This window comes from Chelmon rostratus, chromosome 10 (assembly GCF_017976325.1).
Source record: "Chelmon rostratus isolate fCheRos1 chromosome 10, fCheRos1.pri, whole genome shotgun sequence".
In the NCBI taxonomy this organism is placed as follows: Eukaryota; Metazoa; Chordata; class Actinopteri; order Chaetodontiformes; family Chaetodontidae; genus Chelmon; species Chelmon rostratus.
In genome coordinates this window covers 26147651-26172496 of record NC_055667.1, presented here as the reverse complement: position 1 = coordinate 26172496, position 24846 = coordinate 26147651, and the positions used below count along the sequence as shown (strand labels likewise).

The window sequence follows — 24846 nt, the reverse complement described above, 5'->3', positions numbered from 1 at the left end:
AGGAGGTAGTTGGGGTCCCAGCCAGCCAGTTAATCAGTCTTCAAATCAATCAATCAATCAATCAATTGACAAATGAATTGCTGATGGATTGATTGCTAAAGGGCTGGAGCTGTGGCTGTTAGTTCGGTCCAACACTGAGAAGGTCAGCTGACTGTTCAAGCAGTTCAGAAAAACAAAATGCCCTCACTTCCCCCTCCCCCATTCTTCATCCCCATCGCCCCATCCATCCATCAGTCCATCGGTCCATCAGTCCATTCGTCCTTCCCCTCCTCTCAGCTGCTTCCAGACATCAAGTTGATGGCTTGCTCCAGTTTGTGCCTCAGTTTGTGTTTGCGACAGTACCCATCCCGATCCAATGCCGTCAGGATCTGCAGAGACAGAGGAAAGACATGATAAGGCTACCTGAAGAAGAGGAGCCAAGAGCAGCCCTTATACAATATAAAACTATATCAGCTAGCTTTATCAGTAATGGAGATAAAAAAGAAAATTTAGTTTGTTCTGAGGGCGGTGCCACATGAAATAATCTTTTAATGGAGTCTGCCCATTAGATCATAATATATTTAGGCACAATACCAGCCTGGTTCCATGGATGACCACATCAGTCAATCAGTCCTACACTTGGTCCAGAGTGAAATATCTCAAGGATTGCCATGAAATTTTCTACAGATATTCATGGTCCCTAACAGATGAATCCTTGTGAATGTTCATTAAGTAGCACCGCAAGGTTGACAGTTTGTTTTTAGAAATGTCTCAGCAGTTTGTAGCTGAGGGCGAAGCAGCAATGAGAGTAAGCACCTCTAAGACTGAGACTGTAGTACTCTGCCAGAAAACAGTGGACTGCAGTTAAGGAGTTCAATTATCCCAAAGTCTTGTTTTAAATGAGGCTAAGATCAACATGACATTGACTCCCTGAACTATCACAATGAAGTATGAACTGAACCTGAAGGCAAAGCCCTGGATTCACTGGTACATTCCAACCATCACCTATGGTCGTGAGAGTTGGGTAGTGACCAAAAGAATGAGAACAGAGATACAACTGTTCAAAATGAGTTTCCTCTGTAGGATGTCTGGGTTAACCCTTCCAGACAGAGGTGCTCAGACATCCAGAAGATGCTCCAAGTAGAACCGCTGCCACTTCATGCTGAACAGAATGAATGAATGAATAGATGATTTGGCACCTGCTGGATGGATTACCATTAAATTTTGTACAGATATTTTGTATGTTCCCAGCAGCCTGAATTGTAATAACTTTGGTTATCCCATCATGTTTCATCCAGCACCATCATCTCGCCAAGATTTAAATTGGTCCTAGTGTGGCTGTTAACTCTTGTCTCGGATCGATTGGGCACCATTACTATGGCCATTAGAGTTCATGTCAATCGGACCAGTGAATGAAAAGATATCTTGCACTGGAAGCTTGGGATGGAGCAAAGTGATGCAATCGCTACAATTGACACAGTTGTAAATAACCCATGTGATGTTTTTCCCTCCGTCATGCACTCGTGGACACAGTCATTGTTACCCTCTGCTAACATAGCAGCAGGTGAGATCCAGGCCAATCCAAATAGACTAACGTCAAACCTGACACTGGTGACGGCTACACAAGCAAACAACCAACAATCAAGAGATGAACCCCCAGCCCCCTCACCTCTTCCTTGTACTTGTTGATGTAGAAGTAGAGCTCACTGAGTGCGCTCAGTGTGTTGAACTCATTGCCGTGGAGACGGGACTGTTCCACCAGGTAGGCGTCCATGTCCTGATCACTGATGCTGGGCATCTTGGCAATATCCCTGTAGTACCTGCAGAGAGCACAAAGAGTTTCAGTGTCAACTTCAAACTTAACTAACTGCATCAGCAAGCTAATGTGTTGCTTTAAGGTTAATGAACCCAGATAATTACCCAGTCTCCAGTACTAACTGTGTATTCTTTCTAACTTCTGCTCAAACAGACAATTGCCTTATTAGCTGTCAACATTAATTAATATGACTAATTAATTAAGTGTCTCACTCCTGGTCTCACTGATGGAGTTTATTTGCAACACTAAGGAGCCTCTCTGGTAACTTTGTAATGATATAGTTTTATTTCATCTTAACAAGCAGTTAGCTGTGGGAGATGACAGTGTGTTTACTGTAGTGTGCAGTGGGTAATGTAAAGCTAATGGTGTGTTAGGTGGGTATAATAACTAGTTAGACTAGGCAAGAGATTAGCTACCTCTCTATCCAGTTCTTGTAGTTGCGTTATGTGTGAGTTTGTTAATTGGCTGCTTGAGTCTGCAGTCTTGTTTTTCCTTATCGCAGTATATTAACCTCTTAGAATGTTAGCTACCACACCCCACAGCTCTTGCAGCTGTGCTTTGTAGTGTTTTAGCTAGTTAGCATGTTTGGTAAGGCATCAACCAGATCATATAATTTGGTCAGCATGTTAGCTACCTCTCCACCCAACTCTTGTAGTTGGGGATGTCTTTAGCATAGAGCAGCTTGTTGGATGGAGAGTCTTTGCCGAGCCTGTGTTCGGACGTCGAGCAGGAGTCCATGAAGGTCTGAGCGACGACCGACAGACAGGCGTCAGTGATGCTACTCTTGTGGATGTCAAACACAAACTGAGGATTCTTTATGACGTTCACCCAGAACCTGAGAGGAAGGCTGCAAACACACACAGAGGAAAGATTTGTTAGATCTTTTAACTGTTGTCTCTGTTTTTTGCCTGTTATTTGTTTGATTTTCTCTCACCAGTTGCTCTTCCAGGTGTGTCGGACATCTGGGTCGCTGATCTGTCGTTTGTCGGCCTGCTCATCCAGGAAGTCAAACATGTATTTGATAGCCAATGGGAGAGCAGAGCCTCGGTGGGCGGTGCTAAACACTGTCTCAAACAGGTCGTCCACAAACTTCTGCAGCGTCCCCTAGTGGCGGGAGGTACAAAGCATGGGATGAAATATTTTAACAGTCAGAATTCATGACAATGACCGTTTATTACAAATAAAAGTTTTACTTTAAATGCAAAAAAACCCAAACGCTTAAACAAACAAACTATGAAAAATGCTTCTGTGGGTGGCGTCCCTCAGTCCACCACTTTGGTCCAGACTTAAATGTCTGGACAATTACTGGATGGGTTGTCAAATTCACGTTCCTTCAGGATGAATTGTCATTTGACTTTTTTTGACACCTTCGTTTCTGTCTTTCTGTCTTGTTTGATGGTCGACAACAGAGAGAAGACACGAAATGAGTGGATAGAGACAAAGATGATGAATAACATGCAGCTAACAGTCCTGTTTGGTTGCTGTGTGTGTTACCTTGGTAGCCAGCAGTCTGGTCAGGTAGATCTCAGAAACCATCTTGCTGCCTCGATCTCCTTCTCGCTGATCACTGTGCTCGTGATTCTTCACCAAGTGCCACAGTTTAGTTCCTGAAAATTAACAACACACACCCTGTACAGTACAGTACACACAGTATATCGTACACAAATCTGGTCACAACTACGACCAATACTACTGCTGCAGCTGCAGTACCTGTCTCCTGGTCCGGGGTGATCATTGGAGCTCTGGATCTCAGACTGTCAGGACTGCTGGACGTTCGAAGTAATGACTCTGAATACACAAAGAGAGAGAAGTCACCTTCTGTGATCAGTTGAGAGTTAATGTGTGAGTGTGTGTGTGTGTGTGTGTGCTGTACCGTATCTGCTCAGTGATCTGGTGAAGGTGAAGGAGTTGGCGATGTTGTAGGCAGAAACCTGCTTTTGGACCAGCGCCACCAAGGAGCCGTCTGTTACCTAGCAACACACAGCAACAGATCAGTCAAACAGCCAATCGCTCCATCAATCAGCTGACTAATTATCCATTCAGTCAGCTAACTGAGTCGAGTCTTATCCCATCCACAATCTGGATACACTCCACATGTGTCACTGCAGGAACTCACTTAGAGAGCTTGAACTAAGGCTTTGTCACCGAACAAGAGAAAATGTTTTGAGTTTCTAATCTGCATCTGGACCCGCATTAAACACATCGTTTGCTGCTGAATGATGCTGTGTTTTAATACAATGACAATCAGCGTATTGAGACTTAACAGGCGAGAAGTCAGAAAGTATTTCGCCTTGTGTGCACACTCTACCAACTGGCACCTCTGAAGCAAACAAGCATAACAGAGTCTCCTAAATTCCCAAACGATTTTAAACACAACATAAACATGGAGAAATTATTTCAGACATCAGTAGTACAAAAAAGGTTAATTTTAAAACTTATGTTAGGGTTAATTTAATCAGATATTCTGCTAAAACAGACTGTCAGTGGTGTCCTGTGTGTGTGTGTGTGTGTGTATGTGTGTGTGTGTGTATGTGTGTGTGTGTATACCTGGTAGTGTGCCAGTGTGTTCAGCCTCTTCCAGTCGCTCTCTATCTTGGTGGTCACGTCCTCGTCCTGCAGGATGATCCTGGTCAGTCGGCCCTGACGCCACTCTGACAACACAAACGCAAACATGCAGTTAGCCTGTTTCTCTGTTGGTCTTCACTGAGGAGCAGCTAGGCTATGCTAGCTAGGCTACGCTAGCTTTTAGAGTTTTAGCCATGTTAGCAGCATGGCTCTATGGACGGTAATGTTTCTCTGTTTGTTCAACGCTTTAGTCCGGACTGATGGATTGTGATGAAATGTGGTTCAGACGTAATAACTGAACTGTAATAACTCTGGTGATCCTCTGACCTTTCCTCTAGCGCCACCATCAGGTCAACTTGTTAATGTGTCCAATACTGTGCTTTCTGCACAAATACCTGCAGAACATCAGCCTCAGCTGGAGCAAATGCTAACCTGCTAAACTAAGATGCATACCATACACATATCAGCATGTTGTCATTGTGAACATGTTAGCATGCTGATGTTAGCATTTAGCTCAAAGCACCACCGTGTCTCAGTACAGCCTCACAGAGCTGCCAGTATAGCTTCAGACTTGCTTGCCTTTTGAAGAGCATCAGATGTTTGACATCAGTGTAATTTTGATACTATTTCTGACATCTGTCAGCCAGCTGAAGACCAGCAGTGCAGACTGAGCGACTTGATGCTTCATTAGAGAGCACACACTGCTAACACCTCAAGTCTGGTGTGAATGTGGGTTTAAAACTGCCATCTGAGTAAACATATTCATTTGCTGATGATGTTTTCAGCTCTGCAGCAGCTGATGTGCTGATCCAAAAAACAGTGACTGGACCTACTAGCTACTATTAAAACTATTTGAGCCACACTGTCGCACTGGCTGACACGTTGCTTCATTACCATGAACACACTGTAGTTAATTACCGTGGATTTAATCCACCACTGAAAATAGTCCCCAACAACCACACTATTTCCTTTTGTTTGATTAAAAACTACAGTGAGCAGACTGATGAAGTCTTGTGTCTGTGATGTAAACATTTACCAAGGTCCATGTCGTCGGCCTGAGGTCTCTGAGAGAACGGGATTCCTTTATAAACGGCGTCCAGCAGTTTGTCTTTCACCTGAGTCACCGTGTCACAGTTCAACACCTTCACCGGCACCTCCGTCCCCGCCTCGCCCTCCGGAGGGATACACATCAGAGTCTGAGAGAGAGAGAGATTCCTCAGTAAATAGTTCAATGAACTTTGATAATCAATCAATCGTTTAAGTCACTGACAATGAATCAGTCAGTGCAGTCACACTGTAGATCAATAACCAGTAAATATGATCAGCTGACATGACAAACACTGAACTTTCTGCTCAGTCAGCTCAAACCAGTGAGAGAAAACAACATGGACGCTTCCAAACATCATGTGACCACTACTGGCTTCATGTTGGTTTAGTGCAGACGTCCATCCAACGACAGACAGACAAACAGGTGCATCTCTTCTTCTTCTTCTTCTTCTTCTTCTTCTTCTTCTTCTTCTTCTTCTTCTTCTTCTTCTTCTTCTTCTTCTTCTTCTTCTTCTTCTTCTTCTTCTTCTTCTTCTTCTTCTTCTTCTTCTTCTTCTCAGGTGCTGCTGATAAAATCATCTATCCTATAATTACGTCTCCTGACTGAATCAGCAGATATCAGATTGATCAGCAGCAGCTCGGCTGTTTTTCTGACATTTAAACTGACGGCGGTCACAGAACCAGACAGACAGAATCTTCAGCTGCAGATCATCTGTTGCAACCAGTTCTACCAGTTTCATCACAGTATCAGTCAGTCTCAGTTAGTCTGTTCTTCTTTCTCCTGGTGTGTGCATGTTCCCAGATCTCACAGATTAGCTTAATGAGTGAAATGTTTTATTACTGCTGAAGAAAAGATGGAGAAATCTACCAAAATAAGAGCAGAAACAACAGAAAACTGGAATCTGCAGTGTTTTCATTGCAGCTGTCTCTGATGCGGTGTAAGCTTAGTGTGTGTGTGTGTGTGTGTGTGTGTGTGTGTGTGTGTGTGTGTGTGTTACCAGCTGTTTGTAGTCGATCTGCTGTCTGATGAGTTTGTCTTCACTCAGAGAGTAGCGAGCCTCCCCGGTGATGGCGTCGATCGGCCCTTTCTCCATCTGCTGCTTGATGGCACAGTACAACATGAAGAGAGGCTCGCCTGCACACTCCTGACAGACAGACAGACAGAGAGACAGACAGACACCATGTCAACTCTGAATCCCTTCATTACCACAGTTTAATCCTCAACACTCATCAGCAGCAGGATTTAACCAATCCCCTTCGTTTCCTATGAATAAATCAACTGCAGCCCTGATCTGATTGGTCACAGTCAGACTGAAGAGGAAGAGCTTAACGAGGTCAATTAGGGATACGAGGAAGGAAGGCAGGAAGGAAGGAAGGATGGATGGTGAAGGAGGAGTGAAAGAAGAAGAAAAAGGAAGAGATGGAAGGAAGAAGTGACCACGTGAGGAGATGACAGGTCACCTTGAGGAATCGATGCAGCAGGAAGGTGAACCAGTTTGTCAGCATCTTCTCAGCGACTGACTCCGTCCTATACACACACACACACACACACACAGAGGTCAAAGGTCAAAGCTCAGGTCGATCTACAATCCAGGAATTTTATTTTCAAAACGAGAATAAATTAATACATGTTATATTCCTCTGATACAACACAAGCATCTCTAATGTCACGTGTGTGTGTGTTATAATTTTCATTTTCAGCACTTTCTTATTTGAAGCATAAAATGTAAATAAAAAGAGACAAAAGAACTAAAACAAAGAAAACTAAATGTTCTATGCATTACATACACAATTGATCTTTTTTAAAAAAGCACCGTTTTATTTCCAACATGTCTCATTATATCGTTGTTGTTGTTGTCGTCATGCAGCATTGTGGATGCTGTACTCCAGTACTGACCTCCTCAGCAGTAGTTTGGGATGGTTCCTGTTCTCCAGGTTCTTCTCGATCAGGTCGGCCAGCAGCTGCTTCAACACCACTGTAGCATATTCCATACGACCCTGAGAGACAAACATGAAGTATGTAAGGTTCAGGTACTGTTAACCACCTATTATTAGATACATTCATTAATGGGCTTCATAAACATCATTAAGGGCTGCTCAGGTTGTTGTCAGGTACCTGCAGAGCCGCCATCAGCAGTGAAGCGACGTTCCCTCGGTCTCTCATGGAGAACGACCTCTGAGCCTCCAGAGTGTGGATGAAGGTCAGCAGGAACATCTTGTTGTTCAGTAACTGACTGAACAGACGCAGAGCTTTCTCTACGTTAGCTGGAGACTGAAACACACACACACACACACCAAACAGTTACTGTCTGATCCCTGACAACCCTCAGCTCACTGGACCAGAATCCACCTGAGAACTGAACCCACATCTAACTGGAGCAGACGAGATACACTGTGTTCGAGTTTTAGCCAAATTTACATTTACAGAATCACTGAAGAAGAACCAGAGTCCAGACCGAGCTGCCAGAGGAAGAAGACTGAGGACTCTCAGCAGAGATTCACCCCAACAGTCTTCATCAACAGACAGATAATCCACCTCAACTGCTCGACCTCAGTACAACTTTGAGGTACTTGTACTTTACTTGAGTATTCTCATTTTGCATGGCTTTATACTTCTTCTGCTCTACATCTCAGGGGGAAATATTTTTACTTCAGTAAGTTACTAGTTGCTTTGCTAAAGGCTCTGAATACTTATATACATATATATTCTGATTTGAACTGAATTATATCAAAAATTACTTAAAAATGCAAATATATATGTAATCTATCTGCAATCTGTAATCTGTAATCTTAAAAAAAACTGATTCCATCATTGCATCATTGTCATTTAGATGAGTTTCAAAATATTTAAATATTATAAATTGAAAACATTTTTATTTAACTCTTTTGGTAACACTTTAAATGCCTCCTCAAGGATATGTGGCATTGTTGTGAATAAATGAATTTAAATCCATTAAGAAATCATAGAAAACAATCGCTGACAATCGTGAGAGCTGTCTGTACATCCATGTTTACACTGCTAACAGGAGCTGCTAACAGGAGCTGCTAACAGGAGCTGCTAACAGCTAATTCAGCAGACTGGACTCATGTTTTAGCCCACAGTCATCTGATTCCAGAGTGGCATCCTCCAAAGCAGAAGTAAGACACAGAAATGTGACTGATAAAATCCATTAATATGAGCTTTTTTCATGTTGCACTATCAATATTATTTATGTATATTTCTAATTAGGGAGGCTCACATTGAAGTTTACAGTTGGTGTGAATCTCTGACAGAGCTTAAATTTATATCTTCACATAGACATGTATAGATTGCAATATTATCTCTCACATTTATAGAAACCTCCATAAATCTAAAGCAGGACGAGGGTTAAAGTGTGCAGAAAAACAGCATAAAAAAGAGTCAGAGTGGATTAAGAAGACAGAAAGGCTCTGGAGCTAAAATGGATCCACCGAGAACAAAGATTCACACAAAGAAACTTTTCTGCCATTTCTCATCCAATTCATGGAAATCCTTCCACCCAGAGACTGATCTACTTCCACACCTAGTTATTAGGAACTGAGAAAATCTAATTCATGTCTGTGGATGCAGAGAACAGAGGCTCAGTGGCTCAGAGCTTCCTGCTGGGTTTGCTTAATTAAAGCTGCATGGAGGCCCAGACGCCGCAGACACCGTGGAGGGTTGTTCTGTTTCACTACACAGATTTTAAAAGCGGCTCAGACTCTTTCTGGAATATTCCTGGTGTTTGCTCGGTGGATAATGAAGTGATATTTGTGTGCGTCATACGTACGTCGAGCTCTTTGAGGACGGGGTGTTCTTCTATTCCAGGGAACATGACTCTCATGGTGTAGGTTCGATACTCCAGGAAGGGAATCTTGACTCCGTCCATGTCGTTGGTCAGTTCCTGGATGTCTGTCTGCAGCTCTGCAAAGGCTGCAGGCAGCAAGATCACTTTGTTACTGGAGGTTAAACAGCAGCACAGCTTACGCACTAAACACGACTATGACTTTAAGAAGTTAGATTTCCATCCCCTTAAGATCTTAATGAATCCCAAATTCTGAGTCAATCTCATGTGTTCAGTACAGGGCTGGAGTTGGGATGTGGTTAGCCTAGCTTAGCATGAGACTGGAAGCCGGGGGAAACAGCTAGCCTGGCTCTAACCTCTCTCAGGCTCACTGATGAGCACTTTATACCTCTTTTGTTTCAACATCAACAGTTTGTGCCTTTAGTTTGAGAGCTACACTACTTCTGGACCAGAAGCTGGCAGGTCCACAGAAGATGTACTGAGATTTTGGGAGGCGTGAACGTCAGCTTCTCTGCTGAGATGTTTATGTGCACAATTCCAACTATAGATAAACTAAAATATAATTAGCAAGTTTTGGATTTTTATTTACATTCTTACAATAGTTTACTATAAAATCTGTCAAAATGAAGCCCCTCTCAACACCTCAAAATCCACCTGAGGAAAGCTGACTAACCCCCCGCATCTGCTCAATCAGGGTCCTACTTTAGCTCGTTAGCACCACTAAGAGTGAGGGTTCTCTTCTGATGAAACGGAAGCTAACAGGAGCAGCGGCTGTTTCAATGGAGGAAACTGGGGATATTGTTGCTAGCTTGATGCTAACAGATTTTGATCTGGTGAAGACTGGAAGAGGTCTGGACAGCGTGATTTGTGGGTATTATGTCACTTGGTTGCGTCCATCAGCATCTCTGCTGGTTCCCTGGAAACCTCACAGGGACTGTGCCATTGGTCACTGTGCTGGCTGTGGTTTGCCATAAGCTATCAGAAATACACCAACACTTGCTATCAGCCTTTGTACAAGGGGACCTAAAGCCCAGACCACATCATCCTCACACGACAGAACGTACCCTCCTTGCACTCAAGCGCCACCCGGCTCTCCAGATTGTCCATCTGCAGCTGGAGGCGTTTCAGCGTCCGGTCTGCGTCACGAGTCTTCCTCTTGTAGGCGATTAGCACGGCGATGATGGCTATGAGCAGCACCCCTCCGCCTGCTCCGATACCGATGATGGCAGGCAGCGTCAGGGCGCTGTCGGAGTAGATATGGAGCGTACCCGGGGAGTACTCCAGACCACCAACTAGGATCTACAGAAACGGAGACAGCAGTGTCACATTAACATCAGGGATGCACTGGAACAAATATGAAACGCTCCTTACTGAAACACTAGCAACACGGTTTCATGTATTCTGAACTTCATCGAAGGTTTGATGATTTTATTTTATTCTAAACAACTCAAGCTTTTCAGAGTCAGGTGATTCTTCTTTTGCTGTTCTTCCTCCGCTTTGGGACGACCTCCCAACGACGTCTGAGAGAAAAACAGTCCAGTCCATATCAACAAGTCTACAGACTTCACTGAGTGAGTCTAGATCAGATCTCAATCCACTCTGCAGCTGCTAACATCCGATTTGACTCATCTTCAGTGCATCAGGAGCTGCTCAAACCTGCAGAGCTTCCACCACTAACAAAGCGCTCCGGAATTCGTTTGAGACCGGACAGATAGCATTCCCTCTCTGCTGTGTTCAGATCAGCCAAACAAGGGTGGAAAACTAACCAGAGTCCGATTCAACTGGACTGAACGATGCAGGTTTAAAAACGCCCTGAGTCTCATTGAGGTGACGCTTCAGAGTGAAACACTAAAACTCTCCCAACAGCGAGAGTCCAGTCCAGGAGTTCGGGTCTAGAGCTGGTGATGTGTCGAGGTGGTCCAGCTGGCACCAGAGGCTGGCTCACACACACAGCTGTATACACTCATATATTCATACTATGTGTATATTAATTATCTCTGTTGTCTCTTGTATTAATGTTTTATTAAAGCGTTTCCTTTGACAGGTTCTAAATATCGATTATAAAACAGATGAAAGCTCATATGAACAAACTGATGAATAAATGATGAAGATGAGTTGATGACGATGAGACGAAGCACTGACATGACATTCTGTATTGATTAATAATCACTAGTGTTAATAATATATCAATAGTCCGGTAGAAAAACTTCACTTCACTTTGAACATCTGTGTGTGTGTGAGAGAGTGTGTGAGTGTGTGTGTGTGAGAGTGTGTGTGAGAGTGTGTGTCACCCTCTGATCTGTGACTTCAGACCAATTACCCATGACTCCCTGTGGCTGCGCTTAATGACTGTCACCTTTATAAAGACCCCCCTCATCCTCCCCTCTACTTATACTCCTCTTCTCCTCCTCGACTCTCCTTTCCTGTCCTCTCGTTCATTTCTAGCCTCTCTCCTCCTCTTTTCCTCTCTGTCCATGAAACTACGACATGATGGAAATGTAGTCACTTTAAACTTCTCCTCAGTCATTTCGGTAAGTGTTTAATCAATCAACCAATCATGTTCAGTCATCGGTGACAGGTGAAAAACAAGAGGGCGGGGCTAAGATCCCATCACTCACCAGGACTCGCTGTTCTCCGGTGAGATCCGGCGAATCACAGAGCAGCTGGTTCTCTGACACGGTCAACAGGCAGGGAGACTCTCCAATCAGAACCGTGTAGTTCAGCCGGTTGTTACCGGGAGCCGGAGGGATCAGGTTTTTACCCTGAAACCAGAGGTGGAAGAAGTACTGTTGTAAAAGTAGTAGTATCACAATGTAGAAGTGCTCAAGTTGCAGAATGGCCCATTTCAGAATAATGTATATTGTATTATTGGATTCTCATTATTGATCCGTTCATGTGTTCATCACTTTGATGCTGCAGCTGATAAACATGGAGCTGATTTTAACGATCTATACGAGTAGCAGGATCAATAAAGTTTTATCTTCATCCATAATATTACATTTTTTACGCTGAATCTGCAAAGTCAATCAAAGTATCAAATAAAAGCAGTGGAGTAGAAATAGAAAGTAGCAGTACGTCAGTACTTGAGTAAATGTACTTAGTTACTTTCCACCACACACACACTGTTCAGTCCACTCTAGATGAATACGGTGTCTCAGTCAGATTGTGACTCTTCTTCTTCTGAACTTGCTGTGGGTTTTTTTTTCTCACCTTGAGGATGATGGGTGACCCTGGTTTGACCTCCAGGATCCCAGAATTCCCCAGGGGGTCAAAGGTCGGGTTGGGGTAGTGTGTGAAAGGGGTGGAGTTCAGAACCAGCAGAGAGGAAACCTGGACAGGAGCAGAATATTGATGTAATATTAATGTAACGTAAACATGTTTCTACAGGGACTGACTAACCTACTGCAGGACTGAATACTGCAATTATTACTGCAAATGTTACAACTACTTTAGCAGTAATACTGAATCTGTCACAGAGTCGTCTTTGTCCGGGACAGATTAGATCTACCCATTGAAAGTTCCCAGTCAACTACAACTAAGCCTCTGCCTGGACATCCGTCAGAGAATCTGCTGTTTACACATCAAGTTAAAGGATCGATCCATCCTCTTCACCTGAAAGCCAGTGCTGCGGTGTCCCCCAAGGTTCCTGCCTTGGTCCTCCTGTGTTTGTCATTCAGATATACTCTCCTAAATAACTGGCTATAAAAAAACTGGATGGTAAAATCATTTCCTGCAGCTCGAAATGGAAAAAACTGAAGCTCTCATTTCTGCTCCAGTCTCGTCTCTTCTGTGGACTGGGCTCTCTGCACCAGGTTCTGACTCTAGATCAGGCTCTGGCTCTGGACCAGATTCCGACTTTGGATTGGCCTCCTGACTCTGGACCATGCTTGGTCTGTCCTTTCTGTGCCTTTGTGTATGCAGCCTATACCTGTTCTGGACCTGCGGGATCAGTTAAGTGTTTATCTTAACTTTAATCTTGTTGTTTTTGATACTAGTTTAATTAAAAATTAACTAATTAACTAACTAATTTAAGCATCTTGTAAATTTCTTTGAATTCAACCGTGTACAATATCAGCTGTGTGTGTGTGTGTTACCTGGTCAAAGATGAAGCCAAACTCATCGGGGCGCAGCGCCCCCTCTGGTGGGTTTGGTTTGCTGTAGATCAAACCAGGAGCCAGACACGTCATCGCGCTGTCGTTGACGACGGTGCAGAACTACGGAGACGGAAAAACTGGGTTTACTGCTGATTGAGGAAAAATAAAACTTCAGGCCTTTGAATTGAAAAAATGAAATGAGGAAAAATCAGGATGCATCACATAACCAGTGATGAAGGGCCACGTGATGAAAAGGACCCTTCATCACTGTCTTCTTCACATCTTTATCAAGATGTTTCATTGAAATCAGTTGGGAGGTCTGAAACAGTGCAACTGTGCAGTATTTCAGAATCTTATGCAGCGGTTTAATGTAACTAAGTACATTTACTCTGCACTGCTGCTGTAGATATTAATCCACAAACATCAGATACGATAGAGAAACACTGACACGAACATTTTACTGATACAGCAACACTTTGCTGATAATACTTGAAGGACTTTTACTTGCAGTGGAGCGTGTTCACAGAGTGGTATTAGCAGTTCCACCTCAGTAAAGGATGTGAATACTCCCTGCACCACTGATGTTGTGACCCCCTGAAGGGCCGCGGCCCCGTGTTGAGAACCTCTGCCGTCAGTGTTTGTGTGGTTAAAGTTTCAGCTTGTTCTCACATTGTTGGTTTCCACTCCTCCGTACTTGGCTCTGACTTTGGGCTCCTGGATGGTCAACAGGTTGGTTCCTGTTACTGTTATCACTGTACTGCCACTGCACACACACACACACACACACACACACACACACACACGCTCAGGTTACAGATCAATACTCTGATTGATTATTGGAGTATTGCTGAGGAGGACATGGATCTGGAGTGCTTACTTGAGGATGGTCCAGTTCGGCTCGATGCTGGTGATGGTCGGGTCCTCCGTGTAGATGTATTTGGTGTCCGAGCTCGTCACCTCGGCCCTGTCAATCATCAGACGGATGGAGGCGGGGCCAGAGCCCGACAGAGAGGCGGGAGTTATGCAGATGATTTCCCGATTGGTACGCCTGGTAGAGAGAGGGGGGAGGGAGCTCAGTGATTGGCTGTTCACTGACATCATATGATGTTTAACATGCAGCAGATTTATTTTTTCCAAACTGACTTGACAAACAGACACTCCTCCTTGTCGATGTAAACGCTGACGGCGCTGCCGGCGTCCAAATGTCGCCCTGTCACCGTCAGTCTGGTCCCCCCAGAAACGGGCCCCTTCTCTGGACGGACACGACTGAAACTGGGGCTCTGGAGGAGGAGGAGGAGGAGGAGGAGGAGGAAGAGGAGGGCAACAGGACAAGTTACCACTTATTTATTATTTATTGGGATCATCATTAGCTGATCACCATTAACATCCTGCGTCCACACAGATGTTTAAACAGTAAATATACAGCATTAACGCTGCATCTAACAATACCAACAATACCACACACACACACGCACACGCACACGCACACACACACTCACCACAAAGGAGTATGTCTGGGTGGAGAGGGTTCGATACTCGGCACTGCAGACGCCGATGCAGAGCTCAACGGGGCCGCCAGGAGAGTGAGGGAGGAGCGCCTCGGCCATGTCGCACACGATCCTGCACACACACACACACACACACACACACACAGAGTCAGCACACGCCTCTGACATGTTCTGTCACGTGTTCATATCTACACACTAACACAGACTGACCTCTCAGCGCTGACGTACTGCGAGGGAACAGGATTACAGCGGACGCCGGCCACCTGAACGTGAGCGATCTCCTTCACCTGCAGACCCAGGTTCTCGCCCTCAATCGTCACCCGCGTGCCCCCCTCCCGAGGTCCTGTCAGAGGGTCAATCTGCGGAGGACGAGATCGATCACTTATCAGTTATCAGTGTTTGACTACACTGAAACCGGAAAGATCTAACAGTGGCCAGCAGTGGTGGGATGTAAGTATATTTACTAGAAAGTACTGTACTTAAGTACACAAAGGTACCTGTTCATTACTTGAGTATTTCTACCTTCTACTTTAACTACTCTACATTTATCTGACAGCTTTAGTTACTCTGCAGATTCTGATTCTCACACACAAACATATAAAAAGTTTATAACATGTGATGTTTTGTTATCAATGAAACCCCCCAACAGTTTCTAAAAGTACAGCTCAAACGATCGGTCCATTAATCAATTAGCTGATTTATAGAAAATTAATTTCAGCAGTTTCAGTGACTTTTCCTGGAAAAACCTTTGAAGTTTGAGCTTCTCAGGTGTTTGATTTGCTGCTTTTCCTCTGAATGATCTGAATGTGTTTGTAATAATGTGGAGCTTTGGACTAAACAAACACTGTGAAGGCGTCACTTTGGCCTCATCGTCACCACATTTCTCACTATTTTCACAATGTTTCCAAACCGAACGATCGATTGATTGATGGAGGAAATAATCAGCAGATTGATCCACCACAAACAGTATAGCAGAAAGATTTGTAAATAAGTTGCAAATGAAAACAGTGTTTTTGTTAAAAAGAGAAAATAATCAATTACGACTAGAAATCATTGAAATGTCACATAGCTATTATTGAACGAGGCCGATCATTTATCAGTTACCTACATTCAATTATTAACTGAGCTGTAAAAATGGATTCCAGTTTGTTGTGAAGTGGAATGAACTGAGCTAACGAACCCTAACTGAGCATCATAGGAGCAAGAAATAATGATTTTCATTACAAATCAATGACTTGATTGATTGGTCTATTAAATGCGTGAAAGGAGTAAAAATCACCAGCAGCCCAAAATGTTAAAGATAAAATAATAAAAAAACGGATGCTCATCAGTGGGAAACTGGAAGAGAGTCATCGTTAGGATTTTTTTCCAAAGAATAAATTAATAATCAAAATATCTACAGATTAGTTTTCCTGCAACCTGACTGATTGATCGTTTCATGTCTACAGCAGAGCTCAGCCTGGATCGGCTCTGGTCCGGGATCACAGAGGATCCCTCAGTGATGAGGAGGCTGCGGCTCTGATTCCTGACCTTGGTGATTCGCGGGTGGCTGCAGCGCAGGTTGTGTCGGCCGTGGTGCATCCAGTTCTGCTCGGCTGAAGGACAGTGTTGGCGCAGGAGGCACTTCCTGGTTTCCGTGCACCACCCGCATTCAAAGGGCGGAGGCGCTTTGAGGCACTGACCACAGCTGGAGCGCTGAGCCTCACACTTGTACAGCAACGCTGAGAAACACAACAAACACATGAGGAGCTTAACAGGACTTGATTCATTATTTTACTTCTTCATATGGATACATCAGTAAAACTAAAAGCAGCTCATTTACGGCTCAAAGAACCTTTTGCTTTGTTTATTTCTTCATCCTCAATGGCTGAAGTTTCCCTTTTGCAGTACAGATACGTTCCCTTAAAAATAATAATGTTTATATAGAATGTTTTTATCCTCATATTTTTGGGTTTCGTTGTCTCGATGTGTAATTTCCCCTTTTCTGCTGTGACAATACAATTAAGATTATTCACTATAACGACATTCAAATGTGAAGGTAAAACAGAGGTGAATGTGGAGCATCTTTGAAATAAATCCTAATTACAGCCAATGAGAAGTGTGTTTGCACTTTGACTGATTTTTTAATTGGAAATAAATCAAAAGCAGTTCTTCCTTCTATATTCAACAGAAATCATTCTTTATCAGGGAAATGAGTCTCTGAAGCTCTGAAGTCAAAGTCTTTTTCTTGGTTTGAACATTTTCACAGTGGTGGTTTGACTGAATGATGATTAACAGGTTTTACCTTTCATAGACGCAGGCTTGTCGATGAAGAAATCTCCATCCCAGACAATAGAGAAATCCACGGGGAGATCGCCAGCCTCGTCCCCTTCATACCAGTACTGCAGAGACAGAGACAGACAGACAGAGACAGAGAGAGAGACAGAGACGGGCAGAGAGAGAAAGAAGGTCATTAAAATATTTTGACTCTTTTTTAGCTCTTTCAACTGTGTGTTAATTATGATCCCACAGATATCTTAATTAAAGAGGGAGAAATGTTGTGGGACCTATAACTGCATGTGGGAGTACAGCCTATTAAAAAAGCATATCACACACACACACACACACATATATACTGTATACAAATATATATATATATATATATATATATATATATATATATGAATATTGGACAGATTGAAAGAGTCTGCAGGTCATACAAACCACTGCTGTAACCGTTCAGCTAACAAGGCGCTCCACAGTAAATATGCTTCATAAAAACAGTGACAGATGCTACAAGTGTATTGATTATGCATCAGAACAAATCAGTCTATCAGAGCCAATGCTGCTGCTGCTAACGTTAGCACGGCTAATGAGAAGTACAACACCTAATATTGCTTCTGCTCTAACAGCTACCATCACAAACCACATAATGATAATATTAGCTACTAAAGCTAATATTTAATGAGCCAATAGCAAATGTTATAGCTAATATTACTAAATTTGTTTCTCGAGATAACATTTGTATAGTATAAATAGGATAAAAGTATAAATATTAGCCTAGCTGTAGTAAAGTTGGCTAGGCCATTGCTTTACCGCTAACGTTGCTACAGCTAGTCACAAAACCTGATGTAATTCAGTAGTAACTACAGCTAATGTAGTGTGTTATCACAGCTAACATTAGCTATTGCAGCTAACATTTACAGCACTGTACAACTACTGAAGCCAGACTGGCTAGTTCTGTTGCAACAGCTAACATCACAACACCTAGCTAATAATTGTACTGTTGATACTACAGCTACTGTTCTTACAGCAATATTAATACAAGCTTTAGTCCAGTTACCACAGCCAATGTTGCTGCAGCCAACTAATACAACTAAGAGTACGAGCTTACTGCATGCTACTGCAGCTAACATGATTTCAGCTACTTTAAATACAGTTAGCATTTCTACAGCTATTATGACAGCTAATATTTAATAACATTACAGCGCAAGCTAATTTTATTGTAATGGTTGCTGCTGTCGTAACATTCATGTTTGTTTTACTGTTTGTGCAGATAACATTATGACTGCTAATGAAACTCACACAGCTGTGACTGAAGAATTACCAGTTATTGCAGTACAGCTAGAGGTATGTGTCATATGTAGATGTAATACAGCTTAGTACAGCTACTGTTATTACACTAACTCACAGCTAATGATACTACAACTTATATTGTTATTACTTCTAAAATAAACACAAAGCAAATATTACCACAGTCATTGTTTCCAATAGCTTGTATTTCCACAGCTAACAGTATTAGGCTACAGCAGGTCTATTTATACTGCTAATAGTAATACAAGTGCAGTAGCAGTACAAAGGAAACACAGTCTGTCCATAAAGGATAAACTCAGCACAGATTTAAAGGAAAAGAGATGGAAAATACACACACACACACACACACACACGCATACGCACACGCACACACACACACACAGCAGCAGAGCAGTGTTGTCATGGTGGTTGCAGGTCTCCATGGTAACCAACAAAAAGCAGTCGTGAAACAAAATAATGGATTCGGTGGGAACCTGATCTACCTGCCGGTCTGTGTGTGCCTCATCTCAGATAAACAGTGTTAACAAAAATATAACTGTGTGTGTGTGTGTGTGTGTGTGTGTGCATGTGTGTGTGTGTGTGTGTGTGTGTGGTCTTTGTGAAATGAACAATACATCATCTCCAGTGCTGTTGAAAAGGCAGAGAAAGGCTGTGTCCTGAATATGTCAGCTCAACTCGAATGGCACCAGATAATCTGACGCCAAACACACACACACACACACAAGCATGCAACACACACACGTGTGCCTACACACACACACACACGCACACACACGCACATACACACACACACACAAGCATGCAACACACACATGTGTGCCTACACACACCCACGCACACACACACGCACACACACACACACAGAGAAAGATTGAAAATCAATGTGTCTTAATGATCCCGGTCTGCTCATTTCATTAACTTACTGCGCAGAAGTACATGACAAAACACACACACACACACAGACACACACAGACACACACACACACAATAAAGAGGTGGCAGCTGTATAACCTCACTTTAGCAAAATATCTACTGTGCCTCATGACAGGACTGAGTCTGCTGCACACACACATAGCATGCTCACACGTCACACACACACGTACAAACACACTTACACACACACAAGCGTGTGAGCGTGCACGCATTGTGTATACGTGCACGCTCACACACAAAATTAACAAATTCCATTAAGTCACAGCAGCTTCAGTTCAATGTTACTTCCTCAGCAAAAACTACTTCACCTTCAACCAGTGTTTTACTGCTTTTTACCACACACACACACACACACACACACACACACACACACACACTGCACTGCAATTAATAAACCGTTGATATTAAAATGATTTTTTTCTGCAGCACTGCAAGAACGACCACATTATTCATAACAGTGTGTGTGTATGTGTGTGTGTGTGTGCGTATGGCTGTGTGTTAGAGTGATGACCACACAGCTGAAATATGTGGAATACCAAGACCAATTGAGACAGAGAGAGAATGTGTGTGTGTCTAATGCCCTGATTTTCCATTAAAAGCAGCCAGCTGAGCCCAACAGAACAGCATCATAGCTCAGAGTTCTGCACACACACACGCACACACACACACACACACACACCATAGCCAAACTGCTGTGTACAAACACAAGTATTGAACTTTTATGGCCATCCTCTGCAGTTAGCATCTTTAGCGTTGTTGCTGCCACAGCCTGTGTCTCCGTTCTGTTTCTGTGCTGACTCAGGACAGCATGAACAGTGAACGTCCTGAGCTGGCCTCCGTGGTTCACGTTATGACTTATGACACTGACAATAAATCCACACACACAGCTGTCCTCCCCTCACTGCTGCCTCACCTTCACCTTGTTTAAAACACCTATCAACTCCACACAGACGTATAATATATAACCGGAACCCAAGAATACTGGACGCCAGAAAAAACATACACCTGCCCTTCACACCTGAACAGACACTGTGGTGAGTGTGACAGGTATCAATAAGCTACATGGATCAAATCTAATCACCAGTAATCTCTAACAGGAACAGCAGAACGATCATTCAGGCTCCACTTCAGGATGGTTTAGGACCAGCCGTCCTTTCAGTACATAAAGATCATGTGAACACTGTGCTGGGAGAAACCTTTCAGAGCTGAAGCAGCTCTGCAGAGTGAACCTGTCTCCACTTCCTCTTTACAAAGCTTTCCTCTTGTGTCTATTGGCTGTTGGGACCTGCTGAGCGCTGTCACGTGTGATCTGTGTTTTCTGTCACTTTGCTTGTTCGTCTGTGTAATTCACTGGGAAATATTTCCCCTCAGGGACAATAAACTTCATTCCTGTTCTTTTTTCTTTTCTCTCTGTTGTTTTTCCTTCATTTCTTTTCCTGCTTCTGTCTGCCTCAGTTTCTGTCTCTCCTGCTGGGTCTTAATGTCACAGAGCTGGTGGACACTGGTGTAGTGTGTGTGTGGCTCTGTCGTCCCCATGGTAACCCCTGCCCGGTCGCTAGGCCTGTCGCTATGGGGTCAGAGGTGCCTGGCAACAGCAGCAGGAGTGAGTGAGTGAGTGAGTGAGTGAGTGTGTGTGTGTGTGCTGCTACTGTGTCTCTCTGTTCTTGTTCTTCTTTTAAGAACTGAAATGTGATCAGCTGCAGTTCTTCTAACGTCCACCAGGCTGCTCCCAGAAAACCCACATTGAATTGAAGTGAATGAACTTCTCTCTGCATGTCCGTACAGCTTGTACACCTCTGCAGGCCACATTTCAAGGAGAATATGTTCATACTCGTTTATTTTCAGAGTTTTGTCTTGCATATTTATCAGTTATACCAAAAGCACTGCTTTCCCTGTACAGGACAAAACCTAGACCTTGTTAAGAACTGCCTCTTTAAGGCCTCTCAGGTTGGGTGCTATTATGTTACATGCTGTAGATTAATTATGTGCATTTCCAATGTGACTATTTGAGAACATTTTTGACCAGTTCTCTCTTGTAAAAGAGACAAATGTATCTCAATAAGACTTCCTGGTTAAATGAAGGTAAGAACACTGGAATTCAAGGTCTTCACAGCTAACAATAAAAACACTCAAAACCAACACAAACCTGAGATGCATAAATTAGAAGTAAATAGATAAATAAATAAATCCAAGGGCAGTCAAACCTGAGCAGAAATAGACCCGAGGATAATTCAAAATGTGGCGGCCCTGAAAACAGAGAGAAAGCAGCAGCACTGCATGATGAAATATTATTCATCCTATTAATATCAATCTCCACCTTATTTATTTAATACTGACATGTTTGTGTTGCTACAGTGTGAGGAGATGGAGGGAAGAGGAAAGAAGAGGAGAGGAGAAATATGAAGGGAAGGGAGAGGAAGATATGGAGAAAAGTAGATAATATGAGGGATGAGAAAGGAAAGAAAAAGTCCTTTTAGAATGACTGCAGGCAAAGAGACGAGGTGGATTAAAGAAAGGAGGAGGAAGAGGAGAGAAAACACGTCCTCTGTCCATTCACACCAAGCTTTCATCTATCAGTTCTCTGCTTCCACATGTCATCTTCATCACATGATCATCATCAGCATCATCATCCATCCAGCAGAGCGTACGACAGCTACAGCGACCGACTGAGCGGCCGCCTGAACGCAGTCAGGAAACAGAAGTCAGACACGCTGCTGTTCGGACCAGACACAACATGAACTGTGGACAGAGCCACGCTAGCTGTTTCCCCCTGCTCCCAGTCTTTATGCTAAGCTAAGCTAGCCACGTCCTGACAGACGTTTCACTCTCAAAGTGTCAAACTGTTCTTGTAAAACTCCAGTGTGGAGGATTAATGGCAGAAATGGAATATAATATTGACAATCTTTATTCATTAGTGAATAATTACCTTTCTGTTACCTGAGTGAGTCTTTATATCTACAGAGGGAGCAGGTCCTGCCCACCATGTCGCACCGCCATGTTTCTACAGGAGCCCAGAATGGACAAACCAAACACTGACTCTGGGGAGGTGAGGGGGGTTCAGGTGCAACCTCACCACTAAATCTTCCACACTGGACCTTTAAGACTCGACTGACACACATTCACTCCTGCCCCCCCACTCCTGCTTCTGTCTGCTGGACACAAATACTGACTGTGCTTTTATTTTGAAGACTGAACACACTGTGTGTGAGGAATGTTAAGACAGCAGAGATGCTCTGTGTGTGTGTGTGTGTGCGCGCGCGCTGTTGTACTAAATGGCCAATTTCCTCTGGGAATAGTAACTTAATTAAATGCAGACACACACACTGACCATCTGTATGTGTGTGTGTCTGTGCGTGGGCGTCTACTGTCTGCATTTAACAGCAGTATGTCAGTGCATAATGTGTGTGCTTTTGAGTGTATGTGTGTGAGGCATCTTCAGGGTGGGCTCACCGACAGGAAGACAGATGAAGGACAGGAAATGAGCGCCAGCAGACGGACAACAGTTGGTGTGTGCGTGCGTGTGTGTGTGTTTTGAGAATGCAGTGAGTGTCGTCTCAGTAAAGGACAATAATCAATCTGCACTCTGTGTGTGTGTGTGTGTGTGTTTCCAGGATATATGAATCCCACTCAGACACATCAATACTGGCTGTCCACCTGAAGCCTGACCTCCGACCCCTGTAGGTCAGTAGGTCATCACACACACGCACACACACACACCCTAAGGTCACGGTGGAACTGGAGAGATGGAGGGCATCTGGGTGAAGAGGTGGGGGTTGTAGTCTGACTTGTGATGTCATCCATTTTTCAATACAAAGAAAAAAGCTGTTAGACTCTGTAAGTGTGTGTGCGTGTGTGTGTGTGTGTGCGTGCGCTTGCTGATGCTGCAAATATGCTTCACAGTCGACGGAGTCACCTTCACCCTCCTCTTAGCTGAGAGTGTGTGTGAGTGTGTGTGTGTGTAATATTCTGTTCAATCACCTCTCAGCCAATCAGAACTCTGAACTCAGTCAGTTCAAACATCACTGACCTGTCACACTGTGATGTCAGAACATACTGTACACATAGTGTCACCATGACAACCACTGCTACTGATAATACTTCATACAGTGCATGCTGGGTGGCGTCGTGTCTCACCGAGGTGTTCTGACACTGGATGCAGGAGGAGTTGAAGCGGACAGCGGGGATGCGCTGAACCTTTCCCTGGATGTTGAACACGCACTCGTAGTTCTTCTGACCCGACTGAGGCTGGGGGAGGTTGCGAGCTCGCAACGTGATTGGACGAACCATCCCTGCCGGGACCAGGATGTCAGAGGTGGGGAGGATCTGAGGACAGCCCTGCAGCCAGAGAAAGGTGGGTTAATACACTCTGCTCAACACATTCACTCTGTCTTTTTGTAGCTTGGAACAAGTTTTAAATTGATAAAAGAGGTCTGGAAGTGTCTAAAGCAGATCTGGAGGAGGTCTGGTCTGTGTTAGAGTCAGCTGTACACAAGACAGAACCATCAGCAGTGCTGAGCTGCAAAATAAATATTAGTCATGTGCAGTGTAAGCAGCAGGGAGTCTAATATTGATTCTTGTGGGTCCTCATTCAGGACCATCAGCAACAACCAGAACCCATCAAAATCAATGAAAACTAGCTTATTTAACATTTGTGAAACAGAACCAACAACACACAACAAACAAACTGATAGCTGACCTGAACTTAAACTCTTTTAGCTGCTAAAATAAAACAGCAGCTAACCTGAAGCAAACCATTTTAGCTGCTAACCTACACAGAACAACATGACATTCTGGTTTGGTTTCCTCTTTAGCTGCTAAATGCTGCACTAAGTTCACCAGCTGGTCTCTAACTGTGTGTGTGTCTGCTGTTTGCTGCTCAGCAGGTAGTGAAGTGTGTCTGAGACTCAACCAAAACTAAAAAACTAGCAGCTAAAAGAGGCTAAAAAGCTCATAATGACCAGAGACACTTGAACACCACATAGAGACATTTCATCCATTATTAATATGAATTACTGATTAGAGCACATTTAAACGTACCAGTTATAGACAATATTAATGAATTAATGATTATTTTTTCCCTCCTTCAGTCAGGCGGGACTGACTGCACCTTCCAGTCATGTGATCTGAACGTTGGTGGTGAGCAAAGTTGCAATTTGATTCACATTTGAATTACTAGATAAATTAATACACGAGAAAAGACAAAATACAGTTGATATAAACGGATATTGATTATTGGAAATGTTATTGTGGTTATACACTGAAAAATGGGCTGTTTCTACTCTCTCTCGCACAAACACACACACACACACACAGCTGACAAAGGCTGATAGCTTATCACAGTCTGTCATCACTGACTGAGGACAGAGACACAGTCTGAGTGTGTGTTCAGTAATGGACAGCTGGTGACAGATCCAAGCTTTGGAGCTTCCTGAGGCTGCTGGAAACACACACACACACACACACACACACACACACACACACACTCTCTCTCGCTCTCTCTCTCTCTCTCTCTCTCTCTCTGACTGTGT

The 24846-nt window shown here is 43.5% G+C and overlaps 1 protein-coding gene across 1 annotated transcript in view; it reads right to left on the bottom strand.

Moving 5' to 3' along the window:
- Window positions 1–238: 238 nt before the first annotated feature.
- Window positions 239–24846, bottom strand: part of plxna3 (plexin A3) — an 80907-nt gene continuing 56299 nt past the window's right edge. The window contains exons 13-38 of the mRNA XM_041944965.1: window positions 23453–23653; window positions 17097–17193; window positions 16343–16533; window positions 15023–15171; window positions 14804–14924; window positions 14448–14584; window positions 14182–14352; window positions 13974–14067; window positions 13305–13424; window positions 12421–12540; window positions 11829–11972; window positions 10275–10509; window positions 9196–9338; window positions 7524–7679; window positions 7305–7405; window positions 6869–6935; window positions 6406–6552; window positions 5397–5556; window positions 4343–4446; window positions 3669–3765; window positions 3506–3583; window positions 3290–3402; window positions 2730–2899; window positions 2430–2642; window positions 1649–1799; window positions 239–368 (exon numbers count right to left, since the gene is read on the bottom strand). Coding sequence (XP_041800899.1) covers window positions 273–368; window positions 1649–1799; window positions 2430–2642; window positions 2730–2899; window positions 3290–3402; window positions 3506–3583; window positions 3669–3765; window positions 4343–4446; window positions 5397–5556; window positions 6406–6552; window positions 6869–6935; window positions 7305–7405; window positions 7524–7679; window positions 9196–9338; window positions 10275–10509; window positions 11829–11972; window positions 12421–12540; window positions 13305–13424; window positions 13974–14067; window positions 14182–14352; window positions 14448–14584; window positions 14804–14924; window positions 15023–15171; window positions 16343–16533; window positions 17097–17193; window positions 23453–23653 — 3576 coding nt within the window. The 3' untranslated portion in view covers window positions 239–272. The remainder of the gene's footprint in view (window positions 369–1648; window positions 1800–2429; window positions 2643–2729; window positions 2900–3289; window positions 3403–3505; window positions 3584–3668; window positions 3766–4342; window positions 4447–5396; window positions 5557–6405; window positions 6553–6868; window positions 6936–7304; window positions 7406–7523; window positions 7680–9195; window positions 9339–10274; window positions 10510–11828; window positions 11973–12420; window positions 12541–13304; window positions 13425–13973; window positions 14068–14181; window positions 14353–14447; window positions 14585–14803; window positions 14925–15022; window positions 15172–16342; window positions 16534–17096; window positions 17194–23452; window positions 23654–24846) is intronic.